This window comes from Bos mutus, chromosome 8 (assembly GCF_027580195.1).
Source record: "Bos mutus isolate GX-2022 chromosome 8, NWIPB_WYAK_1.1, whole genome shotgun sequence".
Lineage (NCBI taxonomy): Eukaryota > Metazoa > Chordata > Mammalia > Artiodactyla > Bovidae > Bos > Bos mutus.
In genome coordinates this window covers 38,212,827-38,233,088 of record NC_091624.1, presented here as the reverse complement: position 1 = coordinate 38,233,088, position 20,262 = coordinate 38,212,827, and the positions used below count along the sequence as shown (strand labels likewise).

The following is a 20,262-nucleotide window of genomic DNA, read 5'->3' as shown; positions in this document are numbered from 1 at the left end:
CAAAAAGCTAAAAGAAGCCAGGGCTCAACCCCCAGGGTACAGGTAAAGCCAGGGTTGTGGTGGGGTCAGGTACCTGTGTGCTCCAGCCCTTCGCCCCAGTGCCTGACCCGAGGGCGGCTTTCCAGTGGGGACCCAGACAGCGCTTCCACTGCCACAAAGAAAAGCCAATGCACCCTCCCAGCTGCCATCCACGAAACCAGGGCTCTGGGGGGCTGGAGAGGGGTCCCAGCTGCCTGAGCAGTGACTGCGGCTTTATTTGCTCTCTTTCCTCATTTGCAAGTTGGTTGGGAGATGGATTAACCAGAAGGAGCATCTCTATATCAGGAGGTCAAGGCTGGGAGCATCCCTGCTTCAGGAGAGGTGGGAGGAGGGGTAGCGGGGCTGGGGCTGCATCCACAGAGCAGGAGGGGTCAGAAATAAGAATGACCCCCAGGGGGTTGGTTCTTGGAATGAACTGAGGCAGGTGGACTGGGCCTGCGGTGGCCAGCTTTCCCTGGAGTGTCAGGGAGAGCATGTGGAGGTGTGGAAAGGGTGGGCACCTGAGCTACCTGTCCCCTGAGGCACCCTCACCCCACACATCCCTCCTTTGATGTCTGAGCCTCCTCACATGGCCCCATGCCACCCCCTGGGTCCCCCAACTTGGCCCTCCCATCCCTCTTGCATTCCAGGAGCATCTTATCACCACGTCACCATCTTCACATCGTCCTCACCACGTGGTAACTCTCTTTACCATGGTAACATGGTAAAGCAAGTTCCTCCTCGCCCAACTCCTAAAACCCAAACAGGGCTCTGTACCCAGCAGATTCTCAGCACATAGTATAAAAATGTCAAGTGAAGCATTCTAAGAAGACATCCACCATGGAGAGACACCTGCAGTCGGATGGCATTGACCCCAAAGGCGAACTCCAGAGGTGGCAGCAGGGAACGACAGTCAGCCATGCCACCTCCAGGCCAGAGCAGGAGATGTGACGTCAGATCATTCCAGCCAGGAAGGGAGGGAGGAAGAGTCCGACGGTCCCCAGGAAGCAAACGAGGATAAATAACCAGAGGAATATCCTATCAATGACCATGGCCACGTACCTCCAGTCTTCCTTCACCTGCAGGGGGAGATGGGTGCACAATGAAAGGGGAAGTGACCCATCCACGCAGCCCCTGTGAGGTTGGTGCTGGGGGCAGTGGCAACCCCACTGAGACCTTGGGACGCTAAGGCAGTGGAGGGGGCAGGGACGACAAAGATGTCTCAAGACTCAAATAACCCTCACTTAGTGATTTCCACCCTATCCCACCCCTATGACAATAGCCCAGAGCCTTTCCATGGGCTCTCAAGTTCCAGGTTATGGGAGTTAGAGGGACACAGAAGGTTCTAGAATCACCCGGGGGCATGAACCCTCCCTGGAGGAGAGTGATTTTCAGCACGACACTCAGAAGTTGCAAAACAGTGAAGACTTGGTTTCCCCCACAGTTGCCTCCCCAACCACTCACCCAGCCACTGGGAAGGTAGGTGAGGGTATGGCCCAGAGAAGGCTAGCAGGGGGTATATGCAGTGAGGGTTGAGGGTTTCGTGGGATTGGGGCTCACAGCCCAGCCAGGTGCCTCCAGATTAGATAATAATTAATTTTTCTTATCTACTCAACAAGGCCACCCAGTCATAACCTCCTGGCCTTTCATCCTTACCAAGGTTGGTGAGAAGAATTCTGTGACCCTGGGCAGTGGCCTTGTCACCTAATATGCAGAACACAGCAGGGGTGGGGTGAATGGGAACCCACTTGGCCCACCCAAGCTCCTCAGGGTTTGTGGGTGAATAGTGAAGTTGACAAAGTGACCAGAGCCCAGGACAAGGACAAGGAAGGGGAGCCCACCAGGACAAAGGAGCAGGCCGGTTTTGGAGGATCTCCTGATGAATTCCCTCCGTCCGCCTCCGCTCATCCCCGTCCACCCACCTAGGGTCACTGGTGGGAAGTGGCTGGCGTGAGGATGGCGTGGGGGACCCCTCCTCCTCTGTCCTGCTGCCTCCCAGTTAAGCTGAGCTGGGACAGCCTTTACTGCTGTGCTGCCAATAAATGTCATAAGAGTGGCCAGCCAGCTGTTCTCCATCACAATGTATTCCAGATTCCAAAGCCATGACTAAGGGAGTTGGTCCTTATGGAGGAGACTGGGGTGGTGCCAGCTAACACCCTTGGGGGAGGGGGAGTGGTTCCATTCTAGGCTGGCAGAGTCACCCAGGGGAGGGACCCTCCCCCAGCCCCCACTCACCGAGGAATCAGCATCCTCAGCCCGCAGGTGATCAGCAATATAGTGCACACCCTCCAGGGCCTTCTGTACACGAGGGGACAGCAGGACCCGCCCTCCGGCACCTGAGCCTCTGCCCTGGGACCCGAGGCCACTGGGTGCAGACTGCCACGGGTGTAGACGCCCACGGAGGGGGACGAAGGACCCACACACACCCATCTGCCTTCCTCCTCCTCCTCCTCCTCTCTCTCCTCCACATCCACGTTGGTCTCCAGCCAGTGATAGGAGGGGCAGGGCTTCAGATCCGGAGTGTCTCGGAGCTCCAAGGGTGGCAAGGGCCGGCTTATCAGAAGCCACCGGGACACACAGCCCAGAAAGGCCACCCGCACCCAGTGGGGCATGTTGTGGGTGCTGGCGGAGCGGTGGTGGACATTGAGCACAAAGACGGTGATGACAATGGACAGGGTGACGAAGATCATGGTGAAGAGCAGGTACTCGCTGATGAGCGGGATGACCAGCGAGGTGGACGGGATGATCTCGGTGATGAGCAGCAGGAAGACGGTGAGTGAGAGCAGCACAGAGATGCACAGGGTGATCTTCTCGCCGCAGTCGGAGGGCAGGTAGAAGACGAGCACGGTGAGGCAGGAGATGAGCAGGCAAGGGATGATGAGGTTGATGGTGTAGAACAGGGGCAGGCGCCGGATGACGAAGTAGTAGGTGACGTCGGCGTAGACCTCGGCGCAGCAGTCGTACTTCTTGGTGTTGTAGGTGCCCGTGGCGTTGACGATGGCCCACTCGCCGCTCTCCCAGTAGTCCTTCAGGTCCACCGTCTGCTCCATCTGTACCAGGTCGATCTTGGCCTTGTCGTACGACCAGGAGCCAAACTTCATCTTGCAGTTCTGCTGGTCGAAGGGGAAGAAGGTGACGTCGATGCTGCAGGAGCTCTTGTAGATGGCGGGCGGTGCCCAGTGCAGCAGGCCCGAGGAGAAGAGGTGGGCCTTGGTCATGTGGGTCACCACGAACTCCCCATCTGCACTGAGGAGAGGAGAGGCATTGGGGGGCGGGGGGCTGGGGCACCCCAGCTGCCCAACCCAGGCTACTCCAGATAACTACCAGCAGGGGGACCCCAATAACACAGCCAGACCACACCGGGTTGTTGGGACTTGAAGAAGCAAGACTCTTGAGCACACAGACAGCTAGAGCTACCTGAGTTGTCTTTCAAACACCATCTTCTTAGCTACAAAAGTAGGAATTCTGAAGAATATAGGAAAGTACCAAGAATTTTTAAAATAATCACTGCTGTTGATGATATATATATATATATATCACATATATTTGATCATCATCTAGACAACACATATAGAATTTTTATATATTTGTGATCATAGGGTATATACATAGCTTGATGGCCTGTTTGTATTCATTTAATATTTTAGGGTAATTGTGCTGCAACCCCATGGACTGGAGCCACCCAAGCTCCTCTGTCCATGGGATTTCCCGGGCAAGATACTGGAGTGGGCTGCCATTTCCTTCTCCAGGGGATCTTCTCCGGGGGACTCAGGGATTAAACCCATTTCCTCTGTCTCCTGCATTGGCAAGCAGATTCTTTACCGCTGAGCCACCCTGGTTGTTTTTTTACTATATCCCGCCACCATCTGCCGCAGGTGGTGATGAAGCCCCTCTGCTGGAGGTCTTGTCTTTTCTACCTGGGATTTTAGTTTCTTCCTCAGCATAGACCTGATAATTTTGCTGCTGAAGGAGGAATCCATCCAGTTAACAGCCATATTTGAGTCAGCTGCCCCCACCAGGGCCACTATAGGGGCTGTTGGGGGATGGGATGGGAGACTTACGCCTGCCCTGAGGGAACCACAAGGAAAAGACAAGCCTCGAACATCTACAGTCCAAGGGAGGCAGTTTGGCAACAGGATTAGGAGGCCAGAGTCAGAGTGCTCCCCAAGAACTACTGGGGGGAGCTCCCTTCCGGTGAGCAAGCTGCCATTTTAGCAAAGCCTTGATGGATGGATGGTAGGATCTGGCAGAAAGCTGGGGTGGAGAATGGACCAGCAGAGCTTCCGTGGAACAAGGAATGGAGGATGAAAGGCTATGGCTCACAGACTATGCTTGGGCTAGGGGAACTGCTGGACGGTGAGTTGGGGGCAGGGTGGGTCCTAGGTGGGGGTGGTGAGAGAGGAGGCCAGCAGCATCCTGAGGCTACCCATCCAAGGGCCCATAAGGATGCTGGTGACACTGGAACAGCGGTGACCAGTCCAGTTGGGCTTCCTGGGATCCTGAGTCCCTGAATGCCCCTGCAAAGTGGGGCAAATGGGCCATACTTCCCTCCGCAGTTTCCACAGTCAATCCTAAAAGCAGGTGAACCAGTATACACAGGAAGAGACACTTCTTTCCCTTGCAGTAGTTCCAGGCTAGAGACTTAAGCCAATTGGAAACCGGAATTTTGAAAAGGAGGTGCAAACTGATGAGGGCAAGTTTAATTTTTGAAGACATCATACTCAATGACCACTAGATGGCACCATGGGTCCCTATTTTGAGGAAAGAACCAAACACTGTCCCGGGTCTTCTTAACCTGAAGTGGAGGGTTTGGCTGGAGGAAAGACCTTTCTTCAAATGTCTGTAAGAATTTGATTTGAACTTTTGTTCTATCAAAGGAACTTCCTGTTATAATCAGGTAACACTGGCCTTATTGGCAATCCTAAAACTCCAGGTCCTAGCTGATGCGAGGACTTTGCTCCTGCTCTCTGCCAGAAACGAGAAGTAGAAACTAGAGGATCCTGAGTAAGCTGAGTGCTCTAACAGTGGCAGTGTGAGACAATGCAGATAATCCCTGCCGAATGTGTGTTTACAGAGATGGCTCAGATGAAAGGGCTCTGGACCTGATTGGGGCTGGGCAGTGTAAAGGGGTCACTGTCATCTTCCTGACCCATCTAAGGACACCAAACTTCAGAATTGAATGTTTCCCTTTATTCTATTGTTTAAAAATATCTTTTTCCAAATTTGGGTCAAACGAATTGGGAAATGCTGGGCTCAAGGGGTGTCTTGTCTGTCCAACTTCTAACAACATTTATAATGACATTTTCCAAAGGACTAGAGATGGGGTGCCAAAGGGGTTTTAATGACATACAAGGTTATCTAGAATTATTTGACCACAAAACTATTTTTCATACCTAGTCATATCTCCAGGGACTAGTGCTTTCTGGAACCCCACTTTAGAAAACATTCTTAGACAAATATCATGCCAAACATCTCTTAATTTTCAGTTCTTGACTTCTAAATAAATAATTACTGGCTACTAAACATAAATGATTCCAGCTTGTGCTTCTTCCAGCCCACTGTTTCTCATGATGTACTCTGCATATAAGTTAAATAAGCAGGGTAACAATATACAGCCTTGAGGTACTCTTTTTCCTATTTGGAACCAGTCTGTTGTTCCATGTCCAGTTCTAACTGTTGCTTCCTGACCTGCATATAGGTTTCTCAAGAGGCAGGTCAGATGGTCTGGTATTCCCATCTCCTGAGGAATTTTCCACAGTTGATTATGATCCACACAGTCAAAGGCTTTGGCATAGTCAATAAAGCCATGTTTTTCTGGAACTCCCTTGCTTTTTCGATGATCCAGCAGATGTTGGCAATTTGATCTCTGGTTCCTCTGCCTTTTCTAAAACCAGCTTGAACATCTGGAAGTTCACGGTTCACGTATTGCTGAAGCCTGGCTTGGAGAATTTTGAGCATTACTTTACTAGCGTGTGAGATGAGTGCAATCGTGCGGTAGTTTGAGCATTCTTTGGCATTGCCTTTCTTTGGGATTGGAATGAAAACTGACCTTTTCCAGTCCTGTGGCCACTGCTGAGTTTTGGGAGAAATATCAATAACCTCAGATATGCAGATGACACCACCCTTATGGCAGAAAGTGAAGAGGAACTAAAAAGCCTCTTGAAAGTGAAAGAGGAGAGTGAAAAAGTTGGCTTAAAACTCAACATTCAGGAAACGAATGGTCCCATCACTTCATGGGAAATAGATGGGGAAACAGTGGAAACAATGTCAGACTTTATTTTGGGGGCTCCAAAATCACTGCAGATGGTCACTGCAGCCATGAAATTGAAAGACGCTTACTCCTTGGAAGAAAAGTTATGACCAACCTAGATAGCATATTGAAAAGCAGAGACATTACTTTGCCAACAAAGGTCTGTCTAGTTAAGGCTATGGTTTTTCCAGTGGTCATGTATGGATGTGAGAGTTGGACTATAAAGAGGGCTGAGTGCCAAAGAATTGATGCTTTTGAACTGTGGTGTTGGAGAAGACTCTGGAGAGTCCCTTGGACTGCAAGGAGATCCAACCAGTCCATTCTAAAGGAGATCAGCCCTGGGTGTTCTTTGGAAGGAATGATGCTAAAGCTGAAACTCCAGTACTTTGGCCACCTCATGAGAAGAGCTCACTCTTTGGAAAAGACTCTGATGCTGGGAGGGATTGGGGGCAGGAGGAAAAGGGGATGACAGAGGATGAGATGGCTGGATGGCATCACTGACTCTATGGACGTGAGTCTGAGTGAACTCCGGGAGCTGGTGATGGACAGGGAGGCCTGGCGTGCTGCGATTCATGGGGTCGCAAAGAGTCGGACACGACTGAGCGACTGAACTGAACTGAAACATAAATTAAGTTATAGTTCTTTATATCTTCTATTAAAAAAAAAAAAACCGACCTGGTTCTCTGGGGCTCTCTTTAGATTCCCCTGCCTTTTGTTTTGGGGCTTCTTTTGGGGCTCAGATAATAAAGAATCTGCCTGCTAATGCAGGAGACCCAGTGAACCTGGGTCAGGAAGATCCCCTGGAGAACTTCCAGTCCTTACACTCAAAGACTGGTCTTTTTTGGTTCTGAATACAAGGCAACTATAAATAATATTTTTAAATGTCACTTTCGCTCCTTTCAAAGGTGCTACTGGGAGATGCTGCTTACCTGTTCCAACAATCATGTCATCCTGCAAAACTCCCACCCTTAGGCATTGTTTTCACAGCCTGCATCAACCGCATTTTTCAAACAATATTCAGTGTTGGCAAATCTGTGTCCCACTAGCAGAGCGCAGGCACGGATATATAGTAGGTGCTCAGTAAACTTGGGGTGCATGAGTGAAAGCGTGAAATGAAAGAAGAGAATCAAGAGACAAGGTGGAGCATCGAGAAAAGCAGGAGTTTGCGAGGAAGGCAACGCAGCTGGGCCACGAGGGGGCGCGCCTCTCAAGGCCAACGCAGCCCAGCACCAAGTTACCCGCCCGTCGCAGGCTCAGTGTCCCAGGACCCCAGCCGCTTCCTACTTGTTGTAGAGGACTATGTCTGGGATCCAGATCATCTCCGAAGGGACGCGGAGGGATGTGATGTTGCCGAAATCGACCGGGTTCCAGCGCAGCTTGTAGTCGCTCCACTCCTGTGCGTGGGGAAGGGAGTCCTGTAAGCGGCCCTGCCAGGGGAAGGGGCCTGGGAAAACCTCGGGCAGCTTAGGGACTCCCCGCAGCCGATTACAGAGCATCCGGAGCTGCTCACCCGGTCCTGCAGCATAGAAGGGGCCACGATGCCCCAAAAGGGCCCTGAGATGGGAAAGGGGAGTCCAGTCTAAGACGACCAAGCTCTCGGTTTGCCCCAACTCTAGTACTCAAAGTCCGGGTCACATCTGACCATGGGTCAACCCTACTCCCGCCTTTGTTATACCGGTCCCTAGCTGGACGACCCCGGCAAGCAACCTCACTCGTTTATAGTAACATTTTTTTTTTCAGTGCATCACAGTTTACAAAAGTTTTTCACACCCTCTGTCTAGAAAGAGCCTCAATGGGAAGAGCTGGGCAAAGAGGGCAGAGCAGGTAGAAGTATTGCCCCATCTAACAGATAAGGATAAGGGAACTGAGGACCAGATGGGTAAAAACTGAGGACCAGATGGGTAAAAAACAACACACCAGAGTTACACAGCTGAGAAAGGAGAGTCAACCAGTGACTTTCCAACTGTGCTCCAGAGCGCCCCTTGTGGCCCTGATTCCGCTGGCTGGTTCAAGTGAACCTGTGTTTTTCAAGTGAAGCTTGGAGGGTATGCCGTCAACAAGCGGCGGCGCTAGGGCTTGAACCCAAGTCTCCGAGTAGTCAAACTTGCCCTAATTCTAGGGGTCATTTTCCTTTTGTGCATTTGCACTAAAATAGTGCAGTGGTGCAGTGGTGCACTCTTGAACTCTTGCCTGGAAAATCCCATGGACAGAGGAGCCTGGTAGGCTGCAGTCCATGGGGTAGCTAAGAGTCGGACACGACTGAGCAACTTCCCTTTCACTTTTCACTTTCATGCATTGGAGAAGGAAATGGCAACCCACTCCAGTGTTCTTGCCTGAAGAATCCCAGTGAGGGGGAGCCTGGTGGGCTGCCGTCTATGGGGTCGCACAGAGTCGGACACGACTGAAGTGACAGCAGCAGCAGCAGCAGAATTTTCCTTTAAACTGATTCACTAGTTTAGTTTAGTCACTCAGTCCTGACCAACTCTTTGCGACCCCATGGACTGTAGCCTACCAGGCTCCTCCATCCTTGGGATTTTCTAGGCAAGAGTACTGGAGTGGGTTGCCATTTCCTTCTCCAGAGGATCTTCCCAACCCAGGGATCGGACCCGGGTCTGCCATATTGTAGGCAGACGCTGTACCATCTGAGCCACCTGGGAAGTCCTAGTTAAGCTTACATAAATTTTTGAATTTTACATCACTGAAGTAGCTGGAAAACCCACATCATTTGAACCCATCTACTAAAATACACATGTATGACTTTTTTTTTTTTAAGAGGTTTTGGAGCCAACTAAAATCATCTCAAGAAACTGCCATTGGTAGCAAAACCATGCTTGGGAAGACATTGGCTTAGCAGTGGTGCTAATTACTTGTGTGTAGGTGAAAGCTTTGGAGAAGGAAATGGCAACCCACTCCAATACTCTTGCCTGGAAAATCCCATGGATGGAAAAGCCTGGTAGGCTACAATCCATGGGGTCTCAAAGAGTCGGACATGACTGAGCGACTTCACTTTCACTTTCAGATGACAGCTTAGACAGAAAGAGAAGCCAGATTGCAAATAGGAAAGATAAAAATGTTCCTTAAATTGTCATGATTTTTCAGGACATTGAGGAACCATTTTGAAAGGGATTGGTCTTTATAAATATTTCCCTTTCCCCCAGTCCATTGTGTGTCAAGTTTTCAGATTCAACCAACAGTGGAGGGGCATCCACACCAAGTTGGGTTATATTAATTGGCAAATAGGTTGTAGTATCCCCATTTTACAGATGAGAAAAGTGAGGCTCTGAGACTAACTTGCATGGTATCACAGGCTGGTCAGAGGCGGTGCTGTTGGCCTGACTTCTGCTGCTGTGCTCCTTTCTCTCTTTACTACCCCAGTCCCTGAAGCCAAGATAACTGGCCCACCGGGACAATTGCAGTCACCCAGGTTCAAGATCTGATCTTTGCACTGCTGTGTCTTCCCAGGTCCCTTCGTGGCTCTGCATCTCATCTGTAAAGAGGAACCTCATGGCCCCCACAGTTCCAAGGTCAATAGCATCAGAGGGGTCTGATCCATGCCATCCATCTAAACATCCAGTTGTAAAGCCTGAATGGCCAGCAGACAGCCCCCCACCATCTACAGCCTATGGAGCAGGAATGGCACACCCGCCACTGACAGAGTATCCCTGGTGGTCCAGTGGTTAAGAATCTGGCTTGCTTCTGTACAGCATGAAGAACTATGCTGCTGCTACTGCTAAGTCACTTCAGTCGTGTCCGACTGTGTGCGACCCCATAGATGGCAGCCCACCAGGCTCCCCCGTCCCTGGGCAAGAACACTGGAGTGGGTTGCCATTTCCTTCTCCAATGCATGAAAGTGAAAAGTGAGAGTGAAGTCATTCAGTCGTGTTCGACTCTTAGTGACCCCATGGACTGCAGCCTACCAGGCTCCTCCATCCATGGGATTTTCCAGGCAAGAGTACTGGAGTGGGGTGCCATTGCCTTCTCCAAAAAAGGACTATAGTCAATATCTTATAATAACCTATAGTGGAAAATAATTTCAAAAATAATGTATGTGTATAGGTATAACTGAACCACACAAAAAAGAAACCTACTTTTTAAATTTAGTTATGTTTATTTTTTTGCCAGTTTTTCTAAATGTCCTGTGGACATCTAATAACAGCATATGAGATACAAAAGTTTAAATATATTTGTGTAGGATATAAGATTTATACAAATTAATATAAATGGAAATCTATCATATTTAAATTGTTAATAACATCATTCAAGATGCTCCTATTCTTATTTTTTCTGCACTTGATGAAATATTCTCAGAGAGATGTTAACATGTCTCACTATTATATATTTTTTCTTTTCCCTTATATTTCTTCTGATTTTTGCTTTATATATCTTAGCTTCTTTATTGTTTAGTGTCTAATGGTTTATGATGTGTCTTCTTTGTGCATTGTACCTTTCTTCATTAAAAATATTCATCTTTGTTTCATTTAAAAATAAGTTAATTTTTTAAAAAAAAAGAATCTGGCTTGCAATGCAGGGGATACGGGTTGGACCCCTGGTCTAGGAAGATCCCACATGCTGGGGAGCAACTAAGCCCAGGTACCACAACTACTGAACCCATGTGCGGCAACTACTAAAGCCTGAGTGCTCACCATACTCTGCAACAGGAGAAGCCACCACAATGAGAAGCACGTACCCTGCAACTAGAGAAAGCCCATGCACAGCAACAAAGACCCAGCGCAGCCAAAACTAAATATATATATTTTAAAGTGACTCAAACAGAAATGTCCATCAAAATTCTGATGATTATAGTTTTCAAAGTCCCAGCCTCTGAGATGGGGAGGGTTAGGTTGCCAGTGGGTTGGGGAGAAGACGCCATGAGAGGGACAGAGGCAAAGGGCTGGGCCCTCTTTCTTGTCTTCTCCCATCTCCACTTCAGGGTCTGGGGAAGGGTGAGCATGAAGAGGGCAAGGCAGAGAGATCTAAAAAGGCCGTGCACTCGAGTTCTGCCCTTGTGAGTGGCACATCAAAGAGGGCCACTCACCCATTACCAGAACTGATGCTGAACCAGTTTCTGGTTAAGAGGCAGCAACTACATTTCCTATCTCTTGGGACCCTTTCTCTGGGGTCCCTGGGCCATCAGGTGAGGAGTCCAGCTCCTCTTCTGGAGAGAACAGGTGGAGAGACCCTGAAAGTGCCTGGAGGAGAAGGCATGGCTGGGCCTGGCTTCCAGAATCTTTCAGAGTCTTCCAGACATCCCTGCTGAGGGATGGACAGGTGAGTGAAACCACCTTGGACCCTCCAGCCACCAGCCTAGTGCCACCAGGAGTCTCCAAGCAAAGCACTAAAATGCCTGGCCATAAAATCTCTTGATATAATAAGCTATCTGTTGCTTTAAGCCGGTGAGGTTTGGGGAAGCCTGTTAGGCAGTGTAGACACAGAGCACTCAGTGTTCTCCGGTAGAAGGAGCCTGGGATACCGAGTGGGACACACCTGGCCTCTCTTCTAGCCGAGATGCAGTCTGCTTCTGTTTCCCTCGGCTGTAAAGGGGACAGAATAAAACTGCCCATGTTTCCAGTGACAATTCAGTGAGCTGACCTGCAAATGTAGCAGGGGATGTAGGCAATGTCCACTCCAGGAAAGGGAACCACGTGGCTCTTGTAGGTGGAGTCTCTATACTGGACTCAGAGCCTGGCCACAGCAGCACAGCCCCTCGCAAAAAGTGGCCTGAAATCGTCTGGCTTTGGAAGGGTCCTGAGTGGCAAGTCTCAGGCAAAAGGTGAGTTTAGAATCATGCTGCTAGTGAAAGAGTCCTGGGAGGGTCTGGGGTTCATGAGTTCCCACCCTGCTCCTGCCTTGCCCCGGGGAGGGACACTCACCTGCTTTAGCCAGACGTTGGTAGTCATCATTTGGTTCTTCTCATCCTGACCAGCCGCGGGAGAGAAAGCAGTTAGACTGAGGAGCGAGTCCCAGAAAACAGGGCAGAGTGGGAGGAGCTGATTCAGGATCCCACTCGCCAAAGAAGCTTTGACATGATGCCCCAAGTCCAGCCCGCCCTCCACCCCTCCTGATACTGCCCTCCTCACTCAGATTCTTCAGGATCACACAGGCCTCTGGGTCCTCTGGGCTTATATCAGGTGACACAAGTAGGGCATTTAGAAAACCCACTGCTGCCAATCAACGCCCTCCCTGGAGGGGCTCCAGGGCTGAGAGTGGGAGGGAGACTGAATACCTGTGACGCTGAAGGGTGATGCTCTGACTGAGGTGGGCTGGGAGGGCTGGAGATGGGGAGGAACAGAGGAGCCCTGGAAAGGGGTCCATGTCCGGGGCTGATCCCAAGGGGGAAGGATGGTAGGACAGACGCACCACATCGATGAGCTGGGCGATGGACAGCCCAAACCGCACGATCACCACGTCCGAGGTGTTGGGCACCGGTCTCGCCAACGGTTGTAGCCCCTAAAGAGGTGTTTGAAGAGGCGGTCCTCAGCTTGGGTGTGGGGGGCCCTCTTCGAGGATACTGTTGGACAGGAGGGGAGATGGGGGTTTCCAGGAGTCCGTGGTGCTGGGGGCTTGGCTCCCTCTCCCATCCAACCAGAGCCACTCAGCCTCACTGAACCTTAGTTTCCTTATCTGCAAAATGAGCACACTAATCCAGTACCTATGTCAAAACACTGCTGAGAATGAAATATAATAATGTCTGTTCGAGCTTACAAAGCAACCGATCAGTGTATAGTCGGCACTCAAGCAATATCAGTTACTCTATGACTACTGGATAAGGACTGATGCTGAAGCTGAAGCTCCAGTACTTTGGCCACCTGATGCAAAGAGCTGACTCATTGGAAAAGACCCTGATGCTGGAAAAGATTGAGGGCAGGAGGAGAAGGGGGCAGCAGAGGATGAGATGATTGAATGGCATCATCGATTCAATGGACATGAGTTTGAGCAAACTCCAGGAAATGGTGAAGGACAGGGAAGCCTGGCGTGCCAAAGTCCATGAGGTCACAAAGAGTCGGACACAACTTAGCAACTGAACAGCAACAACAATGGATAAGGGGTGAAAACAAGTGCTCAGAGGCGTGCAGAGCAGTGGGAAGAAGTCAGACAAAGGGAAAAGATTAAGCCTGGAACTGAGGAGACCCAAGGGACAGCAAACTGTGAGAGGCACCTGATTGTGTGGGGTGAGCTGGCCCCGGGAACTTTCACTCCCATCCTCTTATAAGGAACCTCTAATGCTAACCATGAAATTCTCTGCTACTCGGAGAATCTCCCCTGTTTTTCCTCAAACCACTGGTATCTGCTCCTTCTCATCAGCTAGGTAAAGTCTCCCCAGATTGTCTGACGGAATCACCCCTTGTCTGGTTTCACCCTGTTCTGCAAACAGCTTCACCTCTACAGGGTTCTCCTGTCTGAGCAGGGCGAGAACCCCCGCTCTAAAATTCAAAACATCGATAGCAGCTGCCATGTATGTATCTCAGGTGCTAGTCACTAGCCTTCATTCCAGGTCACACGCCCAAGAGCCCTGGGAAGGTACCGGCACAGTTAGCATTTTGCAGATGGGGAGAACTGGGCTTGGGAGGTTCAGATGCCGCAGCGAGTGCCCCCTACCTTCCCGCGATGGAACAGCTACCCTGAGGCTCTGGCGGGTCACCACCAACCCACTTGCAGCAGTTTCAACCGGAGGCATGTGCGCTCGCATGTGTGACAGGATGCCCTGGGGACCGCCCCCGCTCACCTGCCGGGATCAGAAGAAGCCACCAGAGCCCGAGCTTTGTCTTGAACGGGAGCACAAGACGGGAGGGACCCATGGCTTCAGAGGAGGGGTCTGGCTGCTGCTGGACATCAGAAGGAAGGCCGGCTTGGGCTTGGCTGTGGGTTGAAGCTGGGACCACTCCCCCAGCAGGGCCTGGGGAGCTAGCACGGCAGAACTCCCTGGGGGATTCCGAGGGGGTTCCCTCTCACCTCAGAACCTGAGTGAGCCCAACAAAGTGTTCTTAGGCTGATGCCTCCTTGACACAGAAGGCATCACCTCCAGCGCCTCACACCTTTGACCTCATTTGGACCTCCCATCAATCCTAGGAAGGTACGGGGAAGGGGATAGTATTATCCTTTTTATTTAAATTAAAAATACTGGTGATCAGAAAAATCGACTGATTTGCCCAAGGCCACATAGTTATTGATGCTTTTGAATTGTGGTGCTGGAGAAGACTCTTAAGAGTCCCTTGGACTGCAAGGAGATCAAACCAGTCTATCTTAAATGAAATAAACTCTAAATATTCACTGAAAGGACTGATGTTGAAGCTGAAGCTCCAATACTTTGGCCCCCTGAGGCGAAGAGCTGACTCACTGGAAAAGACCCTGATGCTGGAAAAGACGGAAGCAAAAAGAGAAGGAGGCGGGAGAGGGTGAGATGGTTAGATAGCATCTCTGACTCGATGGACATGAATTTGGGCAAACTCCGGGAGATAGTAGAGGACAGGGAAGCCTGGTGTGCTGCAGTTCACGGGGTCGCCAAGAGTCAGACACAACTTAGCAACTGAACAACAACACAGTTAACACATGATGAAGTTGGAATTCAAGCTCACATCTCAGCTTCTCAACTGTAACGTGTTCTGGTGCTACTCAGTGATGGAAACTAGAAAGATAATTTTGTATGGGCGACTCGGCCAGTACTGGCCTGTGTTTTGTAGGTTGTGACTGTCATTGCTCTGCCACAATCACAACTAAGGTCTGTGAAAGACAGGTGGTGACAAGGCCCAGGTGCCCCACACCAAAGCCAGTGTGGGGAGGTTCCTCCACGCACAGCTTCACTCCCTTCTCCTTCCAACCAGTATCATGGCTGCCAATCCCAAGACTATAATCTGTTTCACCTTCCAACCAAGGGCACTAAATAAAAGCATGTTTTTTTTTCCCCCACTCATAAGAATAGGGGGAAAAGAAGTAGAAATCAAGGCATGCTGAACTTGCATCATAAAAAGATTCAACCAGAGACATCCAAGACCCTCTGGAAGAATGTGCAAATGAGATTCAGTTGACTCCGGTGGACATATTCCCACAAGAAGACTCATACTTGCATATCTTGTAATTAGTCCACTATGATAATTTAATTAATTTGTCACTGGAAACCAAAGGAGAAACTGTTCCAGGTAATTAGCAGTAATTAGAGTAAACTTCCACCTCTTGTTCGAAAGATATGAAAAGAGAAAGAGCCCCAAACCCTTTAATCTTCTACATGCCTGTATTGGCAGGTTAGGAGTTGGTGCCTGTGGAGTGAAGACCCTATTTGTAAAGTGGGTCTGGATGAAGGGGGTGCATAGGGAAAGCTATACAAAAAGTATTGCATATATAAAGGACTCAAGGCTTCCATGTGGCTCAGATGGTAAAAAATTTGCCTGCACTGCAGGAGACCTGAATTTGATCCCTAGGTCGGAAAGATCCCCTGGAGAAGGGAATGGCTACCCACTTCAGTATCCTTGCCCAGAGAACTCCATGGACAGAGGAGACTGGCAGACTACAGTCTATGGGGGTTGCAAAGAGTCAGACATGACAAAGTGACTAACACTTTCACTTTCATTTCAAAGGGCTCAGACATGCTCACTGGGCTTGCATTGCTGTGACTAGAGCTCCCCACACCCCAACCCAAGTCAGCCTCTATTGCCCACGTCCTGAACCCTGATTCCACTGAAGTTAAGGTCGTATGCACTGACTTCTTTGTCCATCTTCCCACGGCAGATGGTTTTCAACTTCTCACACTGTTCTACTCTTTTCACAAGACTCCTCCATAAAACCTGCGTGCATCTCACTGAGCCCCTGTGCATTACCCAGCACATCCCCAGGCATGGGAGTCATTGCTCTCCTGTAACTGTCAATACCCCGGAGAAAGTCCCTCGGTTAGAGGAAATAATAGTGTTTCTTCTTCCAAATCACTTCATCAGAACTGCTTAGGCAGTGATAGAGAGAGCCTATTTCTAGCTTTCTTATGATTGGCTCAATACATTGATTAATCACAGAAGCTTAACCTCTCAAGGTTGGGTGGAATCTTAAAGGTCATCTGGATTACCACACCAGCTGGTCATTTTCCTGGTCATTTTCTTCTACAAATTCCAGCCTCGGGGGTGCGGGGGGCGGGGGAAACAGCAATGATAGAACTTGCTACCCTCCAAGTCAGTGAATACCATGGATGTCTGGTAGCCTTTATTCAAGGATATGGAATACTGAGCGAATAAGCAAATGACAAAAGAGGAATAGTGATATTAAAGACATAGAAGCAGATTCAATAAAGTAAAGCCAATAATGCCTGAGATGGAGCTACCTTCACAGTGAGAGGAGGTGACTGTCACTGACTTGTACATCCCCAGCAGGGACAACCAAAAAACTAAAATTTTTCTAGAGGCAGGCATCTTCCAGCAGTCTGATGTACATCCCACCCCCCCCCCCGCCGAAAGTAGCCAGAAGCTGCTAGTCCTCGCATATTCCTTTGAATCACCCACTTAATGTCTGCATATCCACCAAGTCACCAACACAAGCCGGGGGCAGAGGGGGGCACCTTTCTTATCTATGACCACAGAAGACAAGCCATTCAACAAACCAGCCCAGTTTGGAGGTCCTGATCAGCTGGCAAAAGTTCCCCCTCCACCCCAAGAATAGAAAAGCAGGCACAAACCAAGCTGAGTGACTTCTCTTCCTGGTCAGACAGATGCTGGGGCAGGACTCGCCTCGATGCGTGAGAGAGGTCTGACTCTGACCGGCAGGTTGTCTTCCTGGGGAGTGCTGGGCAAGTTCTGAATCAGGCTGCTGTTTCCAGGCTCTCAGCTCTGAAGGCAGAGAAGCTGCACATTTAAGTCCTACAGAAGAGCCTGGCATGGAGGCTTCTGCAGGTAAGAGTCAGGCAGGTCCAGGGGAGGGATCGCCAGCTTGGCAAGCACACAGACTCATGCTCGTATTCTGTCTCTCTCTCTCTCTCTCTCTGTCTGTCTTATACACACACACACACACACACACACACTCTAGAGGGGAGTAGGAGGAGCCTCTGACTTTCCAGTCCGTGGCCAGTGGGGACTGACAGCAGATTGCTCACCCTCTGCGTGGTTACCAGGATGCTTCGTTCTTTGTTCTGAAGGATTCTGTGCTCCAAGATGACTTCCTGGGCCCCTGACCCTCACCCATTAGATGGGGAACCTCCTGGGTCCATCTGTCGATAGAGCAGTGCAGTTTTGAGTAAAGCAGGACCACAGAGAGAGCTGCAGGTCAGCAACCTGCCGTCCTCTCCTTTCCCTCCCGCCTCTAGGAACCCCCCCAGCCCCACCTCCTCCCCGCAGCCAGCCTCCTGCAGGACCCCGGGGTCACTCCTGCTGAGACCTGGTTTGGCTACAGCTTTCCTGTCTCCTCCCCAGCCCCCTTGCCAGTGACCTTGCCTTCAACTTCCCAGACAAGTAAAGTCACCTGACTTCAAACCAGAAACTGACCCCTTGCCTCCTTCTGGACCACATCAAACCAGGACTCCTGTTCTTCCTGCCATGTGTGGTACATGGTGGAGCTTGGCCCTGGGGTTCTGACAGTGACTCCATCTATCAAACGTCCCCAGACTTCCTCATCTCTTCCTCTCCTCCTTGTTCTTGCCCCTCAGCCCATAAGGAAGCTTACCCTCCACTCTAAATACACCCTTTGGGTCTGCTCCCTGCTGTCTCATCTCCCACATATTGTTAAAAGCCAAGGGCCCAGGATACAACTGCCAAGGTTTAGCTTCTGGTTCTGCTCCCTAAAAGATGTATGGTTTTGGACAGGTCTCTAGTAGAGCTTTCTGTGCCTCAGTTTCCTCATGTGTGAAAGGAGGATGTGAATACTGGTTCCACTGAATAAGTGTGTAATGATGAGTAAATATGTTAGTATAAATAAAGGGCTTAGAAAATGGAAATGATACATGATACATATATCAGTTCAGTTCAGTTCAGTTCAGTCGCTCAGTCATGTCTGACTCTTCACGACCCCATGAATTGCAGCACGCCAGGCCTCCCTGTCCATCACCAACTCCCGGAGTTCACTCAGACTCACATCCATCAAGTCAGTGATGCCATCCAGCCATCTCATCCTCTGTCGTCCCCTTCTCCTCCTGCCCCCAATCCCTCCCAGCATCAGAGTCTTTTCCAATGAGTCAACTCTTTGCATGAGGTGGCCAAAGTACTGGAGTTTCAGCTTTAGCATCATTCCTTCCAAAGAAATCCCAGGGCTGATCTCCTTCAGAATGGACTGGTTGGATATATATATAGGTATGTGAATATACATGTGATACATATGTGTGATATATACAAATATGGGAGCCCTGGTGACTTAGTGATAAAGAATCTGCCTGCAGTGCAGGAGATATAGACTCAATCCCTGGCTTGGAAAGATATCCTGGTGGAGGGCATTGGAACCCACTCCAGTCTTCTTACCTGGAGAATCCCATGGACAGAGGAGCCTGGCGAGCTACAGTCCATGGGGTTGCAAAGAGTTGGACATGACTGAAATGACTAAGCACTCATGCACACACATATGCAAATATGATATATAAGAGTATATATTTACATGTATGTAGATGATAGATTATCTTTTGACAAAAAGATAATAACCCATAAAATACAAAAAATTTAACTACCCATATTCCCGCTATCCAGAATTAATAAATGTTAATATTTTACCATATGTGCTTTCATATTGATATATATGGATATTTCTATGTGCATAGAGTTAAAGTATTAAAGGCATAAAGAAAGAAAGATAAAAGGAAGGAAGGAAGGAAAGGGGAAAATAATCATTGATTGTATCCATCAGGGTTTTTGGTTTGAGCAATAAAAAAAATCCATTGATTAAGCAGAAAGCAATTTTATTAAAGGGCAACAGGAAGTTCACAGGTGCACTTACAAAGCGAGAGAACCCCCTTGGGGCACAGATGAGAGCGAGGAAAATGCCTGTTGGAGTAGAGCCCAAGTCACAAGCCATCCCCTGCACAGTGGGCCCTGCTGCCACAGAACTGGATGTGAAGGCTTGCACCATCTGAAACTGGTTCTGTCACCACTGTCCCTGCTGCTGCCAGAATTGCTTCTCCTCTCTCCCTGCTTCTCTGTGTCACACTGGCTCCCAAGACAAAGGTCAGGACAGATACATCTGATTAATCTTGTGCTGGTCAACTATCTGTATAAAGCCAGAGGAAGCAGGAATCTGTGGTGTTTTGAGCTTCTATGTGGAAGGTAGCCTCTGGCTCCTTCAAGGGGGGATCTTTCACAGAATACAGTAACCTTCTAGTTGCAAACTTTCAAAAATGAGAACATGCATCCGGTTCCTGCAAGGAACCAGAACCTATGCCATCAACGTCAGGTGTGAGTGAAATCACAGCTTGCCCTCCATCTTCTATGGCTGATGATCCTTCAGCTCTACCATCTACCACCTCCTCTCCCCCTGCCAGTCAGTAACTCTTCTTGCCTGTTCAGTTGATGCCAGCCTCTGTATGCCAGCTGTTGTACTGGACTACTGTACTTTTCAAGGTACTGTACTGATTAAAAATGATTAAATGATTTAAATCTTTAATGATTAAAGATTAAACATGTTTTCTTTATTTTTGTGTTTGTTTTTTTATGTATTATTTGTGTGAAAAGTATTATAAACCTATTACAGTACAGTATTATATAGCCAATTGTATTAGTTGGGTACTCAGGCCAACTTGTTGGATTTACAAACAAATCAGACTTACGAATGCACTTTCAGAACAGAACTCATTTGTATGTAGGAGACTTAGTGTGTTAGAAAGCAATTTAAATGCTGGGAAGCTCCCCCAAATCAAGCACTTTGGCTCTTAAAATAAAAAAAAAAAAAGTTTACACACCCAAGTTTCTTTTGTAATTACACTTTGAAAAAATGCATACATCTACATATCCTATTCTAGAATGTATACTCAGAATTTGTTTCAATCAGATATGGTAAGACATGCAGACAGGTGAATGATTTCATGGAGGAAGAAGTTTATATGCACA

The 20,262-nt window shown here is 49.1% G+C and overlaps 1 protein-coding gene across 1 annotated transcript; it reads right to left on the bottom strand.

The window, feature by feature from the left end:
• Positions 1-57: 57 nt before the first annotated feature.
• CHRNA2 (cholinergic receptor nicotinic alpha 2 subunit) lies at positions 58-17,210 on the bottom strand. Its single transcript, XM_070375489.1, is given in 7 exon segments — positions 58-1,097; positions 2,254-2,342; positions 2,345-3,264; positions 7,553-7,662; positions 12,139-12,183; positions 12,626-12,776; positions 16,920-17,210. Coding segments are annotated over 5 exon segments (1,275 nt in total). The 5' UTR covers positions 12,169-12,183; positions 12,626-12,776; positions 16,920-17,210; the 3' UTR covers positions 58-971.
• Positions 17,211-20,262: the final 3,052 nt, after the last annotated feature.